This window comes from Macrotis lagotis, chromosome 3 (assembly GCF_037893015.1).
Source record: "Macrotis lagotis isolate mMagLag1 chromosome 3, bilby.v1.9.chrom.fasta, whole genome shotgun sequence".
Classification (NCBI taxonomy): Eukaryota; Metazoa; Chordata; class Mammalia; order Peramelemorphia; family Peramelidae; genus Macrotis; species Macrotis lagotis.
Genome location: NC_133660.1, coordinates 239,531,589 through 239,555,602, shown reverse-complemented (window position 1 = coordinate 239,555,602; position 24,014 = coordinate 239,531,589). Strand labels below are relative to the sequence as shown.

The 24,014-nt window shown below is 41.8% G+C and overlaps 2 protein-coding genes across 8 annotated transcripts in view; one reads left to right on the top strand and one right to left on the bottom strand.

The window, feature by feature from the left end:
- Positions 1–4,497, top strand: part of RNF141 (ring finger protein 141) — a 31,426-nt gene extending 26,929 nt beyond the window's left edge. For all 4 annotated transcript variants that reach the window (XM_074230300.1, XM_074230299.1, XM_074230297.1 and 1 more), the window contains one exon: positions 853–4,497. In XM_074230300.1, coding sequence (XP_074086401.1) covers positions 853–1,003 — 151 coding nt within the window. In that variant the 3' untranslated portion in view covers positions 1,004–4,497. The remainder of the gene's footprint in view (positions 1–852) is intronic.
- Positions 4,498–6,270: 1,773 nt separating this feature from the next.
- The window catches only part of AMPD3 (adenosine monophosphate deaminase 3), an 86,041-nt gene continuing 68,297 nt past the window's right edge, over positions 6,271–24,014 (bottom strand). For all 4 annotated transcript variants that reach the window (XM_074230295.1, XM_074230296.1, XM_074230294.1 and 1 more), the window contains 9 exons: positions 19,787–19,981; positions 19,389–19,520; positions 17,615–17,778; positions 15,637–15,763; positions 14,414–14,577; positions 12,410–12,530; positions 10,511–10,684; positions 9,218–9,328; positions 6,271–7,771 (listed from right to left, as the gene is read on the bottom strand). In XM_074230295.1, the coding sequence (XP_074086396.1) occupies positions 7,595–7,771; positions 9,218–9,328; positions 10,511–10,684; positions 12,410–12,530; positions 14,414–14,577; positions 15,637–15,763; positions 17,615–17,778; positions 19,389–19,520; positions 19,787–19,981 (1,365 nt within the window). In that variant the 3' untranslated portion in view covers positions 6,271–7,594. The remainder of the gene's footprint in view (positions 7,772–9,217; positions 9,329–10,510; positions 10,685–12,409; positions 12,531–14,413; positions 14,578–15,636; positions 15,764–17,614; positions 17,779–19,388; positions 19,521–19,786; positions 19,982–24,014) is intronic.

Genomic DNA, 24,014 nt, shown 5'->3' with positions numbered 1-24,014 from the left:
CATTTAAAGGAATCACTGATATGCGTCAGAGAGTGTAAGGAACCTTGGGGACCATCTGGAAACTGCCAGTTTTACAAATAAAGAGTAGTACAGAGAAGGGTTGGAAGAGGCATCCAAAGCCCCAAAGCTAAAGAGGACAAGGAACTTCTGTTTTGGGCAAGGATTTTGAATCTCTTTTGTAATAATTTTATTTAGTTGATAAGAGATTTCTAGTTATTTTCACATTCTCAGCTTTAGGGATTTGGCCCCTGATGAGTATAAGAAAGAGCCAGGATACCTGACTTCTAGTCCCACTTTGGAAGTAATCCATCCAAGGTCATAAAGATAATATGAAGGAGATGAACTAAATGATCTCTTAAGAATCTTTTGTCTCTAATTATTCGGTGGTAAATTTACCTTTATCATTTTAAAATTATTTCTGTTTCTAGTAAGGAAAGAGACCTTTGTATTTGACCCATGTTTAAGACCAGAGTGTTTCTCCATTTCCCCCTCTCCCCCCACCCCCCAAACTTGCTGACTTCCATTTGAGAATGAACTCTGAAGTGAAAAGGAGATAAGGCTCCTGACCCCACCTCTGCTAATTAATAGCCCCTCGGCCTTCTTTAAGGCCATGACTTAACCAACAAGGCCTTAAGTCATTCATTTTAGTTTTCCCATCTACAACATAAAGAAGTCACTTGCAGCTCTAAAGTTCTTTGTTTCTGTATACTTCAGCCTTAGAGCAAAGATTTCTCTGGTTTAAGTGTGAATTTCTTCTTGAGATCTAGAAGAGATTTTGTGACTAAGAAAGAAGCTGCATTTTGAAGTGACTTCTTTGTTCAGGCTTTTTTTTGTTGTTGTCTTCTCCTGTAGGAGTGATCGACATAGGAACTGTCCTATCTGCCGCCTCCAGATGAGTGGGGTCAATGATTCTTGGGTGGTATCTGATGCACCCACAGAAGATGACATGGCTAACTATATCCTGAACATGGCTGATGAGGCAGGCCAGCCTCACATACCATGAAACTGGGGACTTTTCTTGGTAACTTGGACTGTAAATCCCACTTAGGGATGGAGTAAAGCGTCTAGGGGCATCAATGTCATCAGCACATGAAAATTAATTCCTTCCTTCATCCCACCTCTATTTTTGCCACTCTTTTCCACAATTTATTCCATCCCTTTTGATAAAATTCATGAATCTTTGTTTTGTTTTCATCTAAATTACTGTTTTTAGATCTTTGTACAGGAGCCAGTCTTTAGTAGGTATCCCAGTTTGTCCATGGTGTTGACGGAGAATACTTTGGCTACTATACTAGTTAGGGAAGCATCATTTTGAGAAACTTCTGAAGCACTGGTTTTAGATAAACTTGTTAAGTTTTGATCAATTCTGCGTGTTCAGTAGTCATAGCTTTCTGACACACATACTGAACCCAATTTAAAACAACTGAAAATAGAAAATAAGTCCAAGTGCTCATTACTACTAAGCTAGTCGTTTTACTGGAATTTAAGGGTTGTTATTGCCCCCTGCTGGTTAATTGAGACTCCATTAATGATCTTGCCATGAAATAACCACAAATGCTTCCTAATCAAGCAGTTTGTTATTCAGAGAGAATAGTTGGTGAAACCTATTTATTTTAAAGAGAGTAAGAAATTTAATATTTTTACCAACAGATATATGGGGGGGGGGCGCTCTTTGTTTTGCTCAATGGTTTCTAACACCCCTTGTGAAAAATCCTGGGGTTTGAGAGGGACATTTTTCTTAATAGAAGAACTAAAAATTCCTATACTTTCAAATTCTACACACTAGAAGCAGATCTCTACCAGATGATACATTACTCAGTATTGACCATGGTGCTTTTTAGTTTCATGATTTGGTGTAGTATCTTCCCAAGATTTCAGAACATTCACACTTAGGAAGTTAAAAGGACAAGAAACCAATGGTCCTTCTTCTTCCCTATAAGTGTAGGACCTTCCAGAAGCAGAGAGGGAAAGTTCAGACTGGGTGAATAGGAATATTCAGAAACAAAAAAGTAGGATTGCAGTCCTAGACAGTGTTCTGTTAGCATTTCAACTTACTTTGTGAAAGAGGAAATTATTCACAAGGAAAGCATTTGGTTTATTCTTGACTATTAACATTCAGCACTCATGAAACCACTTTCTTTAAAACAAGTATATTCAGCCCTCTAAGGAAGCCATTCTGACTTTTTTTTAGCAAGTGTGCAAATAAAATTAATGATGCATTCATAGAAAAAACTTGTTCCTTTCATATTGGTATTTGTTGCTCATCCTCAGATGTCTGCAGAGTAGCTTTCACATATTCTGTCCCTTTTTAGATTTGTGACTAAATTACTAGCTGATGGATGTTTGTAGGTTGAGTACCTTAGGGCCAAATCTGGATGTTTTCTGAATTTGATTTATAAAAGGTCTTCTTAAGCCTACCTTTACATATATATATTGGATACAAATATGTGTGTATACACACACACACACACACACACACACACACACACACATATACTTTGGCCTTGCTAAAAAAAAAATGGAATTGCCAAGAAAACCAGTTTGCTGTTTTAAAATGAACCATAAAAAAACACATTTACCCGTGATGCCTGAATATTATTTGGATTTCAGTGGCACCCACTGAGTGGCTGGAGAAATTGTATTCTAAAGCTGGCTGTGATTCTGGGGCATTCACATCTTCAAACATACTTTGTTTAATTGTGAAATGTCTTCTTATCCCCACTCCTGTTTTCTTATAATTCCATTAAAGGCCAGGGCATTTATGTGTAGAATATGTGAAAGGGGCTACAATTTTAAGGAGGGTGATAGTGAGAACCATAGCCATAGAAGGCTGCATAGGTGGCAAGCCCCACTCCCCAATTCTTTAAATAAGATTCTTTGTGTCTTATTAGACAGTGAGTGTAGGTGATGCTGTGCTCAGTATTAGGGATAACTGATACATTTGTTTTCAAAGCACTCACTGCAACCTCACAATCAGACATGCTAACCTCCAGTATTATGGACAGGTACACTGAGGTTCAGAAAGAGGAAATCATTTGCCCATGGTCACACAGCTAGTGTCTGAATCAGGATTTGAATCAAGGGCTTCCTGATTCCATATGCAGAACTCTCTCTACAATATCACCCTAAACAACATCCCTTCAGCAGAAACATTTTGTTAGGCCGACTCTCACTGTGCCATCTCTATAGCCTGGCCTTAGACCATTTTCTTCCACACATCTTTTCTCTTTCAAGGAGTTAGTGAAGAAATCTGATAGTAACAAAACCTCTCCCATCTTGCAAAATGCATTCCACTCCAAATGCTGATCAGCTGCTATGCAGTATCATCGCATTTTTTTCTCTAACCTCATGAAAATAAATAGGAAACTGATAAACCCGTTTCTTTGCCGACTCTAATAGGCTTTGCCATTTTTCCTTTGCATGTAAACATAGTTTCTACTAAGTGATAAACAAATTTCCTTAAAGGTGAAGATGTAAACTTTTTATCTTATACTTTAAAATCTTTTTGTAATTAGAAAGTACTAATATGCACTTGCTGTGCCAGGACGTATGGACTTTGATGTAATTTGTGCCTTCCAGAGCTGGTGATAATCTCTCATGCACTCACTCCAAGGAACTGGATCTGTTTGCTGACAAAATGTCCTTTACTTAAATGCACTAAATGGGTTCCACAACTACTGATAACTATACAATTTTAATGTGCTAGGATGAGTTGGAATATGAGCTGCTTACTTTCTTCTATATTTAGATGCAAATAGAGGAGCTCTTTAAAATAGCAATGCTTCATTATTAAAATTACTGTTTCTTAAACTTTCCAAAAGGAAAGTCACATTTGAGTTTGCAGTTAGGACATATTGATAAATTGTGCAATAAATAATTTGGGGAGGGAGGGGGAAAGACATTATTGACAATTGTTTTTTCTTATAATCGTGTGGTTTACTATTGTTATTATGTGTTGTAATTGGTTGGACCTGTGGACTAATTATAAATTTATAGTCCTAGAGAGCTGTTTTTATATACTGTACTTTGGGCTCTAGTGATATTTCTTACTGATCTGCTACCTTTTCTCCCTACTGTATTAAAAAAATCAATTGAAATTTATTTGAACTGGTATTGAAACCAGCCCTCCCCGTAACCCAGATTGCTTAGGGTGAGAAGTAAGGTCCTGACAATAGATGGCAAATTAACTGCTGCTTGCCGTCGGTCCTTATTATAAGTCATTCTAAATAGTAGTGAATCATTGGATTGCTGAGGAGGATCAGGCTTATTTCAAACAATTCAAGTACCAGTTTTGATTTTCCTAAATAAGCCACATTTGCTACATTTACCAAAGAATGGGGAGAAAATCATTTAAAAGGCAGGGAGAATTAGCAAACCATCTGTTTGGTGGGCATGGGAGCAGTCGTGTCTATGAATGAAAAAACAAAGGAGAGCTCTTTTGTAGAAGACTGTTTTTCATCATATTTGTAGAAAGAGTAAAAGATAACTGTTTCACGAGATCTTGTGTTGTGCTTCATTTGGGTACATGTGTATCTTCTCAGAATGACTAGGAACTGTATCTTCTCAGAATGACTAGGAACTAAGAGGAAGGCAGAGATTCAGTTTGGGAATCTTTGGGAAAGACTCAAGTATCTATGATTTACAGATTATATATATATATAATCTATGATTTGCTCAGCATAGGGTAACAAGGGCATGGGAATTCAGATTTCTTCTGATTTCTCAGGTCAAGGCCTTAAGAGGTGCCTTTGAAGTAGAATCACACAGCTCAAAGTATCAGAGAACCTCAAGTCTTGTTTGTGGAGACTCAGCTTTGCTGATAATCTCTCAGTTGTAAAACTAGATCCATAGAGATAATTGCAGAGGAGCAGTGCGTGGTGTTTTTGTGAAGAGGTATAACTCGAATTGAAAACCATTGATTAAAAACCTGGAAGTTCTGATGGTCATTTCATCCAGGCCCCACTGGAAGGCCCTCTTCCGGCTTTTAGAGTATAACTCTTACAGCACTAATGTAGAAGGGAAAAACAAACAACCACAGAGGATCAATTTCCATGTAGTTTATAGTCTTTTTAATATAGTTACCACTGTCCTTAAAAACATTATTCAAGTAGAGTGGATTTGCTGACATTATCTCATCACCCTCAATTATGTCCACAAGATGAAAAAGATGAAGATGATTTTACCCAAACAGCAAAAGTCAAAGACAAGACCAATCTAGAAGGATGTGTCTTGTGGCTGTTATCTCCCTCCGAGAGCAAAAGGTAAAAGGCAGAGAGAAAGAAAAATCACTTGGGAGGCTACACATTGTGTTTCTAAGGCAATACAATTTGTAGCAAAAAAGAGAATGTGTTTCTAAGGCTGATTAGGTTAGGGGAAGGAGGATAAATCTCCAGAGCTATCTTTGAGAAGGCCACACCTTACTGTGCTGTCAACCCAGTGTACATAGATATTTGGCAGTCACCAAGCAAGAGTCCCTGAACTGAAACATAGGGGACTGACAAAGAGCTTTGTAAATGATCTATCTAGAACAGCCCCTGCAGCTTAAACAAACCTGAAAATGGTTGTAAAACCCAGACATGTTGGAGCAAAGCATGGGAAAAGAAGAGAAAGCAGGTAGGTAGCCACTCAGTGGAGAGAGCTCTAGTTTTTCTCTTGTGCAGCCCTGTGACCCTAGTGAAGGCTGGTGAACAACCAGAAAGGCCCCTGCAGATGGGACACATCTCTGATCCTGCAGTGGGTGTTTGCCATTCACCTGCTACATTCCATTCTTTTAGACTAAGATTTCCCTAGTCTTCACCACCACCCCCCTACCCTCCACTTTCTCAGGGAGAAAATAATTCTTTTTTTTTCTTTTTAGTTTTTGCAAGGCAGTGGAGTTAAGTGGCTTGCCCAAGGCCACACAGCTAGGTAATTATTAAGTGTCTGAGGCCAGATTTGAACTCAGGTACTCCTGACTCCAAGGCCAGTGCTCTATCCACTGCGCCACCTAGCTGCCCCGGAGAAAATAATTCTAACAACATCGATATCTAAAAATGTTCATGTGACTGAGCAATAGAGTCTCAACAGACTTTAATTCCATTTCTTTTAAACAGGGTGCTGCTACACCGCTAAAATGTACTATACAATAGTTATATACATTAGTGCAAGTGCCTATGACTGGGGCTTTTCTAATAAAATTGAAAGTCAAAAAAATGGGCAAGAAATTTTGACTCAAGTTATTTTGCTGCAAAAACCAACAGCCCCTATATTTTCATGACCAGAGAAAGTTAAAAAAAAAAAAAGATCTGAAGTCTAGTAATGCATTTTTGCATTACAAACATAGGTTCTCTTAAGTCTGTAACAACTTCGCCAAGTCTATATGTACCTACAGAAAGATGGGAGCTTATTAGCAAGTTCAAGCAGCTTTCTAATTACCTTATGCACATGACATTAAAATATTGGCAGGAAATTGGAAGTTTTAAATTCGAATCTCTATTCTAACAATCACTTCGCTATCGTTTACTAGTCTAGTTAATTGTCCCTCCTTGTTTAACACTGAGGTCACCAGCTAATGATTTCTGTGGTTACACTGGGTGGGGGGGAAGACATCTTTTGTTGTTTAGAGATGATGATAAACCCAACTCTTCATTCTTTACAAAGAAAAGATGGGATGAGGGATCCTGGTAATTTCCTAGTCATGAATTACAGAATACAAAAGTAATCCAGGAGAGGCGGGTAGTTTGTTGTAAGGTCCTCATCCTGACTCCCAAGCACTAACCTTGGGTAGGTCACAGTGGCTTAGCAGTATCCTCAGCCTCTCTACAGCCAATTCCCAGGTTCCCTCTAGCTCCCCTTTGTTTTCCTAAATGGGACTAAGTTTTCTGTTTTAAGTCTCTTAGCCAGATTTCTGCTCCCTGAAAGACATTGTTGTTTGTGGCTGAAAAGGGTTAAGCCTTCATATTTCATGGAGGCAATACAGCATCATCCAAGGCCATTCATTGGTAGACTGGGCTCCATGCCATAACCCTTGGCAAATCCTTACCTCTTCCAATTCTGTTTTCTCATCTGGAAGAAGAAGGGATTGGACTAGATCATCCCTATGACACTATTCAGTGGCCCTGTACATGAACACTTATAATGAAGTATGGAAATCTGAACAAAAATCATCTAGTAAAAATACTGTTTAAAAAATAAAGCAACCCCAGGCATCTTGGTCTCAAAACTGAGTGGAGATAGCTTACTCCATCTGCCATTTAGGGCCAAAGAGTTGATTGGCAATACAGCGTGGCCACTGACAATGGAAAGTCTAGTCCCTTTCATGCAAGTATTGGCAGTCTTCTGAGAAGTATCTGAAAAACTAAGAAAAAAGTACAAACAGAAAACCAGCTTCCCCAGGCAACCCCTGGCAGCCACAAGGCCTTGCACCCTTGGCTGTAGGTATGCTAGAATGAAGAGGTTGGAGGTCAAAGTGAGAGGCCCCAGAGCAGCATCCTGAGCCTTCACTTCCAGGAAGGCCACATTTGGTCCTGAGCAGGCGCCTCTTGACCAGCATCCACCATGGCAGACGAGATTGAAACCAGCAGGTTCCAGGGAGGGGCATGTCCCAACCCTGAACCTACTTAAACAAAGCTGTAATCTCTTCTGACTTCATGGCATCAGACAAAAAGCTCAACTCATTGCATAGGGTCTCATATCTAAAAGCCATCCGGATCTGGGCAACATTTGTCTTTCGAATGTCATTTCCTTCAGGTCCTTCTTTATAATAATTTGATCCCAAAAACTTTTGTTTTTCCTGTGGATAAAGTAAAACATTTACACAGATTAAGCCCAAACCATTTGCAAAGTCAATTCAATGAATGTCAAATCCCCACTACCTAGAAGGCACTCTGCCGGGGGTTTGGGATACAGAGACAAAAACAAAAAGAATCTAAGTGTCTCTAAGTGACTTAAGACTTAAGTGACTGTATCCTACAAAACTCAGACATTGGTCCATCTACCTGGTGTTCAAGGCCACAAGAGCAGAATGACCAAAGATGACAGATACAGATATGTCCCGGAGGCAAACTGAGCTGCAGCTACTCTGATAAAATGATATACAAAATAATAACTAATATTTCTATCCTGTTTTAAAATTTATGAAGCACTTGATATATTTTATATGTGTGATATCACCCTAATTGTATGATATGACATTAAACATCAAATGGGCCAGACACTGTACTAAGCTATGGGGATAAGAAAAAGTCAGTCTACCCTTAGGGAGTTTATAATCTAATGGAGAAAGACAATGCACAAAAGGAAGCTGAAAAAGGGGAGGTTCTCTGGAGATGGAAGTTCTAGAGGACCTGGAGTTGGGGGCATATAAAGTGACATGGTGGTGATGCCATGGCAAGCCCATGAATTAGATTTGAGTGAGGAGGGTCTGTACTAACTCTCACCAGCCTCACTTTCTCCTCCAGTCATCTAGTCCAGTGGCCAGATATGAATCAGGATGACTGAAGATGGTCCTGAATGTGAGGCAGTCAGGGTTAAGTGACTTGCCCAAGATCACATAGTTAATAAGAGTGCTGAGGAGGTATTTGAACTCTCATCCTCCTGACTCCAAGGACAGTGTGTCCTTGAGATTAGGAACTGTTTTACTGACATTTATGTATCTTCCCCCATCATCTATCCCAGTGCTTTTATACAAGAGACAATGAAAAGATTACTGTTGAAGGTAAACCTGATCTGAAGAGAACATGGTGGCAGAGACCTCGATTGAAGGAAATACCTCAATCTGAACCCATGAAAGCTAAGGGATCAGCCAAGGGACTGCCGCTGAGGATGGTGTGGAGCTTCTATTCCCTCTAAGAAACAATCAGATCCCTGAGCTGGCCAAAAATAACCGGGGTGGGGGGGGTGGTCCTGGAGGAGTCTGTGACTTAGTGGCTAGAGAGGGCCACATGGGAAGTCAGAAATACCCGAGTCTAAAAAGCCTGGCTGAGAAATCTAGCTTGTGAACTGCAAGATCCTTCATGTCTCTGAGCTCCATCTGTAAAATGGACTGACCATCCCAGCATTGTTGGTGAAGTTCACAAAGGGAAACCACTTTGCAAACTTGAATATGCTGTCTAAATGACAGATAGTATTTTCTCCTGGACATGGAGCACAAGCCCACCCTTCCCTCCTCAGCTTGAGCATGCTAAAGGACCTGAAACTTTCCTGTGACCAACCCTCCCAAAAGGTCGACTCCATTCACCTTGTGGGACAGCCCACTCTGAAGAACGCTGTTCCGGGCAATCTCACACAGGTCACACGTACTGAGCTTCCACACCTGGGCTGCAATCGCATATTCTTCCATGAGGGCTTCCTGTAGAAAACCCCAAGAAAAATAACACTCGTTAGACTGTGGAACCTGTTGGAAAGCCTAAAGCCAAAACTCAAAGCAGAAATCTCCCCTAACACTGGCTATTACCCCCAACAAAGTTGCAGAATCCATTGAAGTTCCAAAAGAGAAAATGTGGGAAAGAAAGCCTGACTTCCTGGCTTCCTAAAATTCAATTAAATCCATCTAACCTTTATTAGGCACCTACAGTATGATATAGTGAATACGGAGATGGACTGGGAGTCAGAAGGAAAGAGTTGAATCCAAGTCTCATTTCTGAGACATCTTGGCTGGGTGACCTTTGGCCTGAGGTAACTTTCTAAATCTTTAAGCTGCATAATAGTTGAAGATCAACACTGAAGGAGCTCTCTTGGCAATCAAACTCTGCTCATTGTTGAGTAGACAAAGACATTTTTCTACCCCGAGTATGGGAGGGAGAAAGGCCTTAGGTTCAGGAATCACCAGCAACATGGCTCCCTATGTATGTTGCTCTTACAACCAGAACAAAAACCAGCCTCTCCAATTATTCCATGACCTAATAATTGCCAAATTCATTGGCCTTTTCTCAAGCTTGATCTTCCTTCACCTCTCTGAAGCACTCAACACTGTTGATCACTTCCTCCTGAATATTCTTTTCCTTGGGTCCTCATACCATTAGTCCTAATATTTTACTTCTTTTATTCTCTTCACTTACCCTACCATGAGTATTCCCTTTCCCTTCCTCCCCCACCCCACCCCAGTACATGGTAGGTACTTAAATGTTTGAGTAATGAATGAATAATAAAGTTTATTCTCAATAGTCTAGGTCTTATCAAAGCTACTTCTAGAAGGAGCTGGGACATTATTGGGTACCTATCAAATGCTAAGTAAGCACTTTACAAATATTATATTTGATCCTTACAACAACAGTGGAGAGTAGGCACTATCATTATCCCATTTTACAATTGAAGAAACAGACTGAGAGAGGTTAAGTGATTCCCTCATCTAAGAAGCATCAGAGGTCCCATTTGAACTTGGATCCTCCTGACTTCAGATCCAATGCTTTCTAACTACCGTGTCACCAAGCTACCTCATAGAGAGTCTCAACTCACTGGGATAAGCAAAAGCTATCATTGCTGGGGTCTAGAGAATCTGGCAAGTGGTGAGATGACCCTCCCCAGGGCTCACCTTGGTATAATGGAACTGCATGGGGTCATCAGTGGAGAGGGACACATGGAGTCCCTTGTGCAGAAACTCTCGAAGTGGGTTTTTGGAATATTCTAAGAACAAGCTGTTGTTGCTCAGGGGCGACATGGCGATGGGGATCTGGGCGAGGTAATAGAGGTACTGCAAGACTGGACTCTGGAGAAAAACAGTCATCATTAATCAAGGCAGTTTCAGATAACAGGAAAGGAAGGTTTTCGTCAGTGGAAACAAAGCCTCGGCTTGCTGTGTCTGGGCAGTGTTTGTTTTGAAAGGATGTGTGATATCCCTGCCAAGTCACAGGTATGTGATTCTATGGGAACTCTGAGACTCTAGCCTGTTGCCCTCACTAGTGGGTCCCCTCAGCCCCCACCCTCCCCATGCCTGAAAGTCTGGGTCAGTCGCCCTTCAAACACAGCACCTGTTGCTTGAACCAACATAAAAACTTTCTCACTTGGATCCTGGGGATTTCCCTGTCTCTCTCTGGATGCAGCCCTTTTAACCTCTGTCCAGAAGCCATACATAATAAGAGGAAGCCCTCTTCAAGGCCAGACTCCATAACAGAAGGCGTCACTGCTGAGTTTTCCCAGGCCCACTCCAGAAAAGGAAGGGTTCAGTTAAATATCCCAGAAATATATCCCAGGAACATAGTTCAGTCCCTGTGACTGATTCTCTATAGAAAGATTAATAGTCTTAAACAGACTATCTTGAGGACCAGAATGGAATCCTAGGGAATTCTGACTCAGTCATCAAGGTGAAGGATCTAACTAATGACATCATTCCATTTTACTCCTATAAGGTCTTGGAATGCCACTGACCACTGTCCTTAAAACTCAGTCCCTCTACAACTGAACTCTACTAAGCTTCCATGGAAAGTAAGCAGACACAAGAAAAGATAGGAAAAATTCAGAGAAACCTGAAAAGATTTGTATGAACTGATGCAGAACTGTTAGCAAATACAGGACACTGACCATAATGAAATGGAAACTCTATAATCAGCACAGTGACCATGTTTGGCTTCAGAAGGCTAGCCATGAAGCAAGCCACCCTCCTCTCAGAAGAAAGGTGTCCACCATGGGAATGCATTGCAAAACAGCCTCTACACTTCTGTTTTGCTTAACTGTATTTCTGTTAAACAAGAAGATTTGATTGGGGGTGAGAAGAGTAGTCATTGGGAAGTGACATCAATATTTGTTTTTTTTTTCTCAAGCATTAATAACATTTTTTGATTGTCCAAAAATGTAAATTGTTGAGGCTGAGTTCACATGAGGCTAGACCTAGGAGTAAGCAAGGGTTGGGAGAGGAGTGAGAAATTTGCGTAACATGGATCACAGATTCTTAGATTTAGAGCTGAAAGGGATGTCAGAGATCATTGAATTCAGTTCCCTCATTTTACAAATGAGGAAACTGAGACCCTGAAAGGTTAAGGGACTTGCCTAGTAGTCAGTAGGCACTGAGGCATGAATCAAACTAGGTCTTCTTGATCTCAATTCCAGCAATTATGTCCATTATGTCATCTAGATGAAACTACAGACAAAACCCTTTCAAGGATACCTACAACCACTAAACATGGGCCCATTTCTGCCTTGGGATCCCAAATGGGGACCTCCCCCAGGTTATCAGCTTTGATTACCTCCTATCCCCTCAGCAGTCCTAAGAACAGCCTAACCCAGAGCAACCCCTTTCTCACCAGGGCGTAAGTGGTCTGTCAGGGTCTTCTAGGCCCTCCCCATTTCAATTCAAACTTCCCAAAGCTGGTAAGAACCTTAGGGTGTTCTCAAGATACCCCCAAGAAGAGCAGAGCCAGGAGTCCTCCAAGAGGCACAGGCAAGTCCTTCTGAGAATTAAAAAGACAAGGCCCTCTCCCTGCCAACAGGTACCTACCTTCTTGAGCAGCAATCCATGGGAGATATTGTCAGCAGTCAGGAAGGCAGAGACCAGATGTGTGATGGAACCGGCCTCCCCACAGTGAGGCCGGAATAAGAAGGTGCTCATTCCCCGTTCCCTGTGGAAGACAAGAAGGGGCCAGTTCAGCAGGAGCTCCTTAAGCCTAGATGGGCATTCCAGCTTTATCACTTACTCCCCTTGTGGGAAATTCCCTCACCTTCAGGGAAAGGAGGAGAGCAGGGGCCAGTCACTGAACCTAGGATTTGGGAGGGACTTCTGGGGGCATCTAGTCCACCCAAGACCTGGACTCAAGGCCCCCTGTACAGTTTTCTTGATAAGTGGTCCAGAAGAGTACACATTTCTTCCCATAGAATATAAACTCCTTGAGCACATGGACTGTCTCTATTTTTGCCTGTATTTTGTGTCCCCAGTGCATGGTGCCCAAATTCATGGTGCCTGCATCTCCCTGCAACCTAGCACTTCACCAAGGCACCACCTCTGCTATCAGCTCCAGCTCAACCTAGCTCTTCTTATCTCCACTCAAGAGCCCCCTCCTCCCACCTCACCTCCAAACCATGGATCCTCTTGTGCCACTATGCCTTCTCCAGGCTCTCCTGTGTCCTCCAGGATCCTGGAGGTTCAGGGCATCAAGAGATGCTACCTGGCCTACCCCAGGGACTCCTCTATCACACTCCCTTGCTCTCCACCTGCCTCAGCCTCCCCCACTGGTCTAGGAGGAGGAGGTCTGACAGGCTTGGGCCTCTTCCCAATTAGGTCAAGGTGCTTCTTTGTCTACATGACTGTAGATCCCCACAAAGAGAGAGAATGGGCCTCAAAGGTCTATGCTTAGGCTATTTTGTTCAACAAATATGTACAGTAATTAATTCAGAGAGCTGCTGTGGGAAGAAGTTTGACCTTTCAGAGTCAACAGGGATCAACCACTGTTTCAGAGGAGCTAGGTATAGAGAAGAGAGAGAGAAAGAAAGAAAAAAAGGAGAGGACAGGCAAAAACTGCTTTCACAAAGTCCAGATGTAATGGAGGGAGAAAGGAAAGGATGGAAAGAAAGCATTCCTGTGTCCTCCCCATCCTTTGATCTGTCCATCCTTGCTTGATCTCTCTTCTTATCCCTTAAGAAAGCTACTTATAATTGGTGCCTTCACTTCCCTGTCCTATTCCCTTTCTAACCCTTCTGCACTCTGTCTTTCAACCTCAAAATCCAATGAAACCTGTTCTCTTCTAAACTGTCAAGGATTCCTTACTTGCCATGTTAGAGGTTCAGCCGAGAAGCAAGGGGAGAGCAAGAGATTAGGGATTAGGACTTGGAGATAACAGAAGGCAGAGTTCTAATTGTTTAAGTGTTTAATAACGGGCAAAGGTGAGCCAAGGGCTAGACAGGTGGAGAGACTCGAGTTAGAGTCTAATCCTGGGAGAGGAGGGTTGGGGTGAGCAGTGTTTAACTCTGTGAGGAGGGGATGATGGAATGCCAACTCCTTGTGGGCAGGCACTGTTCACAAACAACGTGAATCATTTTTGTCCTCATATCTCCAGTTTAGTATAGTGCTAACCCAAAGAGTTTGCTTGTTGATTTCTTGAAGGAAAATAGAAGTTAGGAAAGGGGAGATCAAGGTTAGTTCGGTCTAGGAAAGGGTTAAGTTATGAGCAAGGGTGAGTAAAGGACAAAGTTAGGGGTTAGGCCCATGAGGGAACAGGTTAAAGCTTAGGAAAGGAAGAAGAAAAACCAGAGGTCAGGTTAAGAAAGTGAAAAGAATCATGGATTTGGAGTTAGAAGACTTGGGTCAAAGTCCCATCTCTGTCACTTACTATGTGACTTTGGGTAAGCCATTCCACTCCCTGAGCCTCAGTTTCCTCATCTGTAAAATGAGGGAGTTGTAGCAGATGACCTCTAAAGTCCCTTCCAGTTCCAGCTCGACAACCAAGGCCCTGGGCAGAGGCAGGCAGAGGGCTGGGGTTAGGTCAAGGGATGATGGCCGGGCACCTACTTGCGGAGGTTGTTGAGCACCATGATGTTGGCATACATGTAGTAGAGATAGTAACTGTAGGGTGGGTTCTGCTCGCTGGTCCAGATGTCTGGGTTAGGGCTCTTGTCAGAGAACATGTGGTCGCTATGCTTGGACTCATCATCCACACTGTCAAAGCCTGTCACCTAGTGGAGGAAAGAATAAATTCTGAGCACCAAACACTTGGAGGAAAGATGGAAAGTTTGGACTCCTCATGGGTCCAACTTCCCAATCAGTGGATTCTTCTGCTAAGTGCTTATCCCCAAATGCTAGAAGATCAAAGAATCACCAAAACTTTAGAGTTGGGAGAAGGTAAACCCTTCTATTTTTCTCTCTCTCTTCCTCTTTTTGTCTCTCCTTCCCTATATTTCTGAAGTTAAATCAAATGCAGGCAAGAAAAGTCATTGCTGTTAAGAGTTTATAATCTTTATAGACTTTTAAAAAATTCTGTTGTTATCCCACCTCTGTCGCTTATCTCTGTCTCTGTGTCTCTCTTGTCTTTCTGACTCTCTTGTCTGACTGTCTGTTCCCTCATTTTCCTCCTTTCCCTACCCCACAAACTTCTTCCAATTTTCATTTTCATTTTTTTCTACTCCAAAATACCAACCATGATCTGGCTGAAACCATTTTTGTAGCAGCTGTATTTCTTAAATGATGCCTTTGTTGCTCAATTGAAAGTCATTGTTAGTATTTTCTATCTCATTTTGGAAAGAAAAGGAATCCTGAGTTTTTTCAGGAAGGAACTTTAAGCAGACATTTTCCTGAGTACAAGTGGTCCTCTAGACAACAAAGTTTTTCATTCCTGCATCCTAACCCCCTCTTCTTTCAGGCCAGCAGCCACATGGGAGGGTCTGTAAAACAATGAAGTCTAGTAAACACATATATTGCTCTCATGTGCCCACTAGGGGGAGACCACAGCACTAGTCAATTTTTCATTAAGGGTTCGACATGGGGTTATTTCTTTAGAAGAATTTGGGTCCTTCAGGGTCACATCTGAGGCATGGACCACCCAGAATGCTGGGAGAGGTAGCATCAAGTCAGATTGGGATAAGGTGGGGAAAGAGGACACAAGAAGGAGTGAGGGCTACTAGTGTCATTCCTTGATCTGGAAAACAAGCGTGGCTAAGAAAGGGCCTGCCTGGGAGGCAATGCCAGGAGGACCCCATGTTTCCTGACTCTTCTAGAAGGAAATTGGGCTGACTTACATATTTGAGGAAGAGGTGAAGTTCCTTGTGATCCCTGGGGTTGATCGTGGCTTCGAAAAGAGGTAAAAAGATGTTCTCCAGCATCTTCCCAAAGCTTGGTAGCAGTTTTTTGGATCTAAATATGTCACTGGGTGACAGAAAAGGACATAGTTCTGTACTTTGCTCCCAAATGCCCTTTGTCTTGGGAAGAAACAAATGGCCAAGTAACCAATCAGCTACCTACCTAGCAACCAAGACATAGCTCTGTGTCTGAGGTGGCAGCGACCTCAACACTCATTTTACCTAATAGTGAGAATCCTCTCCAGAATCTTCCCTGACAAAACACTATCTCCCAACTTCTGTCTAGACCACCAGTGAGGGAAAGTCCACTACTGCCTGATGTGCCCCCTCTCTAATAACTGGTAGGATGGTTTGCCTACCATTCTAAGTCTTACTCTCCACAATACTTATGAATTTGTATCTCCAGCACCTAGGACAGTGACTGGCATATGATAAGTTGCTTAAAAATGCCTATTGATCAATTGATGGATTGAAGTCTATCAAAGAAAAATTCCTCCCTGTGCATGGCAACCTCCCCAGTAATCAAGATGGGGAAACTCCTGGCAGCCGCATCACCATCTGTCCTGAGATTCCTCTCCCTAATCAGATATGTTGGGGAGTATTCCTGGTCTGCCGTTCACTCTACTCACCTTCACGTGACTTCTACATGTTTAATTCCTCCCACATCCTCTCCCTTTTTCTGATAGCTACCAAACCCTACTTCTGATCTCTACTTCCCCTCACCCCAATTGTCCTCAACTTTGCAGTCATCCTCCAATCTAGGAGCTTAACTTCCTCCAAGTCAATAGACCTTCTCCTTCTCTGGGAGTACAAAGAGAACTCTGGTAAGTGTCCCTGGTCATAGTTACATTCCTCTGCCTTCATACCATTGACTTGTCTTGGGAATTTCAATCTAATCTTTGATATTTGGCAATCAAACTACAGTTCTCCTCCCACAGCATCTTCAAGGGAAGCAACCCTAAAGAAAAATGCAAAGTGTCCCCCACCCAAGAGATATGATTTCTTCAAGGAAAATCACTGGTGTGGAGGAGAGAAATATATGGTCACTTGGGAGCCATCATGTGAGTGAACAAATAATCTGGAAAAAGTCCATGGCTTGGTAAACAAGATAATCATAGATCATAGGATCACACACCTACAGTTGGAAAAGATGTCCAAGGACTGGGGGAATGTCCAGGGCAAAGGCCACAAGCCTGTAAAATCATTTGATCTGGTGCTGCCATGGCAACCACAGGTGGGATTTGAAATTCAATAAATCTAGGAGCTTTTTAGGGGTGAATTCATTAAATTTTGACCATGGGCAGCTAAGTGGCATAGTGGATAGAGCACCAGCCCTGGAGTCAGGAGGATCTGAGTTCAAATGTGACCTCAGATACTTAATAATTGCCTAGCTGTGTGACCTTGGGAAAGTCACTTAACCCCATTGCCTTAAATAAATTTTAAAAATGTTTGACTAAATATAGCAGGCTGATTTTTAAGTTGACAATTTTTATGGTGCTTGAATGATGTTATAAAAGTCCAAATGACCCCTGGCAGAAAAAAGGTTTCCCCATTCCTGATCTAGTTCAAGTCACTCATTTTACAGATGAGGAATCTGATGTCATACAGGTAATGAAAAATTTTTAATAAGGATTTGAACCCAGACACTCTGACTTCCAAACCAGTACTTTTTTCACCCTAGGGATCATCCTCACATATGGAAGAAGCCTTAAGACCTAGAAGAATGGAGCCTACAACCAAAGCTTAGGTAAGAAGCAGAAGGGGAAAAATGAAAGGGGGAAACATGGTGACAGTTGAGAGAGTAGAACCCTATGGTGGCAGTAAGAGGAGAGTACAGAAGGAAGAAGAGCAGTCCCAGCTGGAGGAGTAGAATGCTGGGGTTATGTCGGGAAGCCCAGTGAGCAGGGCCCTCACTTACTAGATTCTGGGGACCTGGATGATCCAGCGCATATTTGGGGAGTAGACCTTGTGATTAATGAACCACCTGGCCAGGTTGAGCCATTCCTGATGTGAGCGCCCATAGATGGAGAGGCGGGGTTCTGTATACTGGTATTTGCTCTCTTCCAGCTCTCGAGCCACTTCCTGTGATCCAAAAAGAGTTTCTGGGTAAATTCAAGGGCATTCTTAGCTTCAAGTAGCAGCCAGGCAGATGGACAATAATATCTATGCCATGGGATCTCTGACCCAAGAGGAACCTGGTGAAGTCATCTCATCCAACCCCCTGCCACCCAACCATTTTAGGGGTCTTATGTTATTGTTATCATTAGGTTGATTCAGTCATGTCTGACTCTTTATGACCCCATTTGGGGTTTTATTGGAAAAAATACTGGAGCGGTTTGCTATTTCCTTCTCCAGTTCATTTTACAGATAAGGAAACTGTGGCAAACAGGGTTAAATGACTTGCCCAGGGTCACACAGCTAGTTATTGTTTGAGACTAGATTCACACTTCCTAATTCTAGATTTAACACTCTATCCACTGCATCACCTATTTAATCTATCCAAGTTTCAAGTTTAGGCTGAGATTCGTTTCCCATGCTGAAAAAATCGCCCAATATGAAGACTCCAAAGTTTTCTTGGTCATTTAATCCAATATGGGGAAGTTCTTTATTAGAGTAAATGCTGGAGTTTAGCTCATTTGCTCTCTTCTCCATGATACTGCCCTTGGATTAGAATTCCATCAAAAGCATCCTTGGAGGGCCTCTAGGTGGTACAGTGGTAAAAATACCGGCCCTAGAATCAGGAGGACCTGAGTTCAAATTCAAGTTCAGACACTTGACGGCTTACTTGTTGTGTCACTTAACCCCAACTGCCTTGCTAAAACAAACAAAAAAAAAAGCAGAAAAGCATCCCTGGGAGCCCTAAGCTAGAGAAACACTGCAGCTTTAGAACTGGACACAGCAACCCTGGGGATCAGCAGTCTCAGGCCCAACTGTAAACTGCAGCCAGAATGGTTCTGAAGGGGAAAGACACCTGAACTGGGAGTCACCCAGTCTGTGATCCAGTTAGATGACATTGGGAAAGCCATATCATCTCTAAATCCCAGTTTCCCTGGCTGTAAATGAGGCATCCTCTAGGGTTACTTCCAGCTCTAAATCTATCAAGAGGTTGGACCAGATGAATATGAAAGTCTATGGGTTGCAAGCACAAGTACATGATCTCTGACCAGTGACAACTTGGCCCCACTCTTTTCCTCTTCATTTGAGGGGTAGAGAATGTTGTTCATCTTTTATTTTCTTTTTTTCTTTATTTAGGTTTTTTTTTGCAAGGCAATGGGGTTAAGTGGCTTGCCCAAGGCCACAAAACTAGGTAATTATTAAGTGTCTGAAGCTGGATTTGAACTCAGGTACTCCTGACTCCAGGGCCAGTGCTTAGCCACTGTACCACCTAGCTGCCCCCATCTTTTATTTTCAAAAAGGACAAAGGACATCATGAGGGCGATGTCCTGACAAGCACGTGAATTAGATGGACTAGTAAACAGAACAGAGACCACCAATGGAGCTGTGATTGCCAAGAAGAGCCAGTTTGACAGCTGATGCCAGCCTCTCCCCCTAGGTTAGGGAGTGGGGATTGGAGAAAGGAGGCCTGACCATGCCAAGGCTGCCCATCTTCCAGATCCCAATTTTCTCCCATGCTAGTCTTCAACCATCATGAGGGGAAAGGGCAGGTGGCAATAGAAAGGTAGGTTTCTTACCTTAACCATCCTTGCAAAGTATTCTCCACCTAAGTAGTTTTCAGTTTTCAAGTACAGGTCCCGAAGCTCACTGGCTCCCACCGGGTTGTACTTGGAGTTGAATTTGTCAAATCTATGGAAGGTCTGCCTGCCCTGAAAAGAAGAGCCCATTCTGTATACAGAGTACACACTCTGGATGTCCAAGGAACCTCAGATTTAGGGTGAGGAGAGGGAGGAGAGAAGCCCTTTAAAAATAACATCAAGGTAAGAGAGGTTGAGTCTTATTCCCTCCTTAACACAACAGTGGGTTCAACTATGACCATGGGGATCACAAGTCATTTGGGATAGTGAATTATTATCATGCTGAGCCAATATGGACCTCTCTGTAATTTCCACTATTCACAGGTGGATCAGCTTACCGCATGGACATCCAGGGAGTCCACAGTGAGGTCATAGGGGTCCATGTGAAGACCATCAAAAACCTGCCTGAGTGTGATCTTCCTGCCCCTCTTTTCAGTGACAGTTCTGTCGGGCTCCGTCTGGTATGTGTGCTTGATGAAGCGTAGTAAATGTTTCTGGTTCATACAGGCTGCCGCGTGGATGTGAGTGTCCACCTGAAGACATAGCACAACCCCCCACACCCATCAGGTTAGCAGGAGGCAGGGCATTCTCCTGATTGTTCAGAATCTCTGCTTTCTAAACCAGAGAGGCTCTCATTCCTTTGTACTAATTCCCAGAGCACTTAGTCTATACCCTAACACATATTCATCATCCTATTTCTCGTGTATTATAACTTTCCCTAACTACTTCCTTTCTTTTCTCTTCCTGATCTTTTCTTTCTCTTCTCTTTCCTTCTTTTTTTAAATCTCATCCCATCCTATCCTCTTTCTTCACACAACCCATGTTAATAATTATTTATTATATAATTTTATATAATATTGATTGTATAATATTTTATAAGCTTCTGATTTTTAAGCATTGTCTTTTTGCCAATTATATACACATACAAACCATTATCTCAGGATCAAAGATTTTAACATTATTTCACCCTTGAACCTTATTTTCCAGAGAAGGAAACTGAGGCTAAGTAGTAACGCCATTTATTCAATCCATGATCAGTAAGCAGTACCTGCCAAGTGTCCTGGTGCCAAATTCTAGGCTTATTCTAATAAATCATGATGCCTCTTCTCAATTGAACAGTTTATTAATTCATGGTAACCCTGTTTGGTCTCTCCAATAAACCACCGTCCCACAGGTAGGATCCGACACAAGTAGAATTCTTAGTCATTTTTCCAAAAAATGGATCATACAGGACACAAACATAACTTCTTCCTGGCACCGACTCCCAAGAAATCTCTAGGAACCTCTAGAAGGCACCCCTATTCACTAAGTGATACACAGAGAATGATAGAACTGGAGGTAGAAGAAATCCCAGAGGACCCTGACTCCGAAGTCAGAGGACCTGGCATGAAATTCCAGCTCTAGGGCAGGCCACCCCATCTGCTAAACCTCAGTTTCCTCATCTGTATAATGAGAGACTGAGGCTCAATAACCTTTGAAGGCCCTTCCAGTTCTAGTACTAGAATTGTACTCATTGTCTAATCATCCTGTTATACAGATGAAAAAACTGATGTTCAAAGACATTAAAGTGAAGCTATGCCTTATGCAGGCAGCCCCATGAGATCTCTAAGTTAAGTATTGCAGAATACCTCTATGGGGAGGGGAGTAGCCCACAATCCCTAGAATCTTGAGTCTGATTGTCTGAGTTTTAGTTAGCCTCAGACACCCTAAGCTGAGCAGGAGGGAGAAAACTTGGGAAACCACATCTGGAATAAAACAAATGGAAAGGAATCAAGGAATCTAACTGTCCTCAATAAAGTTGAAAGGAGTCCCTGCTACCCTGGGATTACTCAGAAGGGGACAGAAGCTCTACCTCACTTAGAAAGTATAAGGTGAGGGCAGCTAGGTGACACAGTGGATAAAGCACCAGCCCTGGAGTCAGGAGTACCTGGGTTCAAATCCGGTCTCAGACACTTAATAATTACCTAGCTATGTGGCCTTGGGCAAGCCACTTAACCCCATTCACCTTGCAAAAACCTAAAAAAAAAAAAAAAATAGGAGGTGCAGCAAGAAGGGGCAAAAGTCAGCATAGACCATCATTCAGTCATGGGACTGAATGTCAGTATTATTCAAAAAATGATTCTTTCTTGTTTGTCTTTAAAAATAATTCATGATTGCCTTAGCTCCATCCTTCCAAAGCACATTGCCCCCTATAATCTCATCAATCCAGACAACATCTTACTCTAAATATTTTTGTATATGTGGGTCCTTTCCTTTTTTTATGATCTCTTTGGAGTACAGTTTTATAGCCCTTTGGGCATAGTTTCAAATTGCTCCAAAGAATGGTTAGCTCAGTTCACAACTCCACTAGCAATGCATTAATACTTCAGTCTTACAACATCTTACAACCAAGGGGGAGAGGACAGAGGCGGGCACCCAGAGTATGATCCCCACTGAATCTGTCAAACAGTGACTGCTCAAGGACAGAGTTGTTGAATTCTCCTTCCAGTCCTAGACCCACAAGACCCTCAGAAAGGGCTCTTTCCTTCTGCAACCATTTGGGGTAAGAAGGGGGTGGGGTGCAAGTATGGGTTTAATATTTAAATGAAGTTCACCACAGGCTTCCAAAATAATAATATCTTTACTCAAAAGTTGAAGATAAGCCCAATCTTTGAGAGAAATGCTAATGAAAAAGGACTAAAAAGAGATTTTTAACACTTTGGAGGCTACAAGGTCCAAAATGGAAGGTCAGATTCTTGCTTCTTGGCAAAACTAGAAACTACTGAAGAAAGAGATTCTTATCATGACTTCTTTAAAAATCCCCCAAACAGGTACCCAACTTCTTAGATAATAAAATAATAATAATACCTAACATTTATGAATCACTTAAGGTTTGCAAGTGCTTTACAAATCTTATCCCATTTTATTCTCACAAGAAGCTTGGGAGGTAAATATTATTTAATCATTCTCACTTTACAGATGAAGAAACTGAGGTAGAATGAGGTTGCCCAGGGTCAAACATCTAGTAAGTACCTGAGGCAAAATTTGAATTTAGCATCTTCCTGATGACTACTCCAGGACCCTCTCCACTAGATTACCAAGTTACTTTCATTGAGAAATCCTTCCTTTTGTCTAACCCATATGGTTTCTTTTTCATTTTAAAAGGTTTTATCTTTTTGTTCATCATGAATGATGACCAGTGTTATTTCTTTCATGTACTTGAAGAAATAAAGGTGTAGTGGAAAACGTGCTGGGTTTGGAGTCAGGAAGACTTGAGTTCAAATCCAGGCTCAGATGCCTACAAGTCATCTAACTTCTTTTTGCCTCAATATCTCCAACTGGAAAATAGGAACAATAAGAGAACCTGTATCACAGAACTACTGTGAGAAACAAAAGAGATAATATTTATACTTAGTACAGTGGCTATAGAAATGTTTATTCCCTTTTCCTTATTAAGGAATCATGGGAGGAGAGGGGCATTCCAAAATATCTATATAGCAGGTGTTCAATAAATGTTTGATCATTGTTCAATGATTAATAGGAGGGGGCACCTGGATAGAGCAGTGGATAGAGCACCGGCCCTGGAGTCAGGAGGACCTGAGTTCAATTCTGACCTCAGACACTTAATAATTACTTAGCTGTGTGACCTTGGGCAAGTTACTTAACCCCACTGTCTTTCAAAAAAAAAATGAGTCAAAGGACCCAGACAACTTCCCCAAGGCCATCTTTCCTGATTATATCTCAAATAACCCTATTCAGGTAGAAATAACTTAAATGTCACAACTGGTTTGTATGGGTGTGCAGATATATATTTATTTGTTTGAAATTTTTTGTTGCCTCCATTAAACTAAAAGTTTTTAGTCTTTTGATGACTCATACAATCATAGCTCTTGAGGTAGAAAGGACCTCCAAAGCCATCTATCTGATCCACCCCTCTCATTTTTACAAATAAGGAAAAATTGAAAGTTGATTGACTTGCCCAAGGTCATAGTAGGTAAGCAGATGAGACAGGATTTCAACCAAGTTTCACTGAGTCTAAAGTTAATCTTCTTTTCACCAGGCTTTCTCATCAAATTAGGTCAATTTGTACATATCTTGACCCTATCTCACTACATATATTGAACCACGGCAATGGAATTTTTCTCTTAACAGACAATTGCCATAATCAGCCTAAGCCTAGATTCTCCCAGTCCAAGAAATCAAAAATTATCCTGTGTAACTCTAAGCTAGGTCACTGTAAGCCTTATTATATTCAATTACTGTCTCTGGAGGAGAAAATTACTTCATGCTATTAAAGCATTCCTGTTGAAAAGTTGCTGTGCAGTTTAGCACATGATATTTCTCTGATTTATTTGATTTTCACTTTAAAAAATTAAAATCAACAAGCTAACCCTTTTAAAGGCTTAAGGTAATCTCCTTAACTGATATGACATTCAAATGTGACTTCCATTTGGACAGTGGTTGCTGAATAGCTAAAGGGGTAGAATCTCCTTTATGCAAAATGAAAAATCTCAAATGGATCTGTAATCCCATTGAGGAGGGTACTCCTTCCACCACTGCAGATCACAGCCAATCTGTACCTTCTCA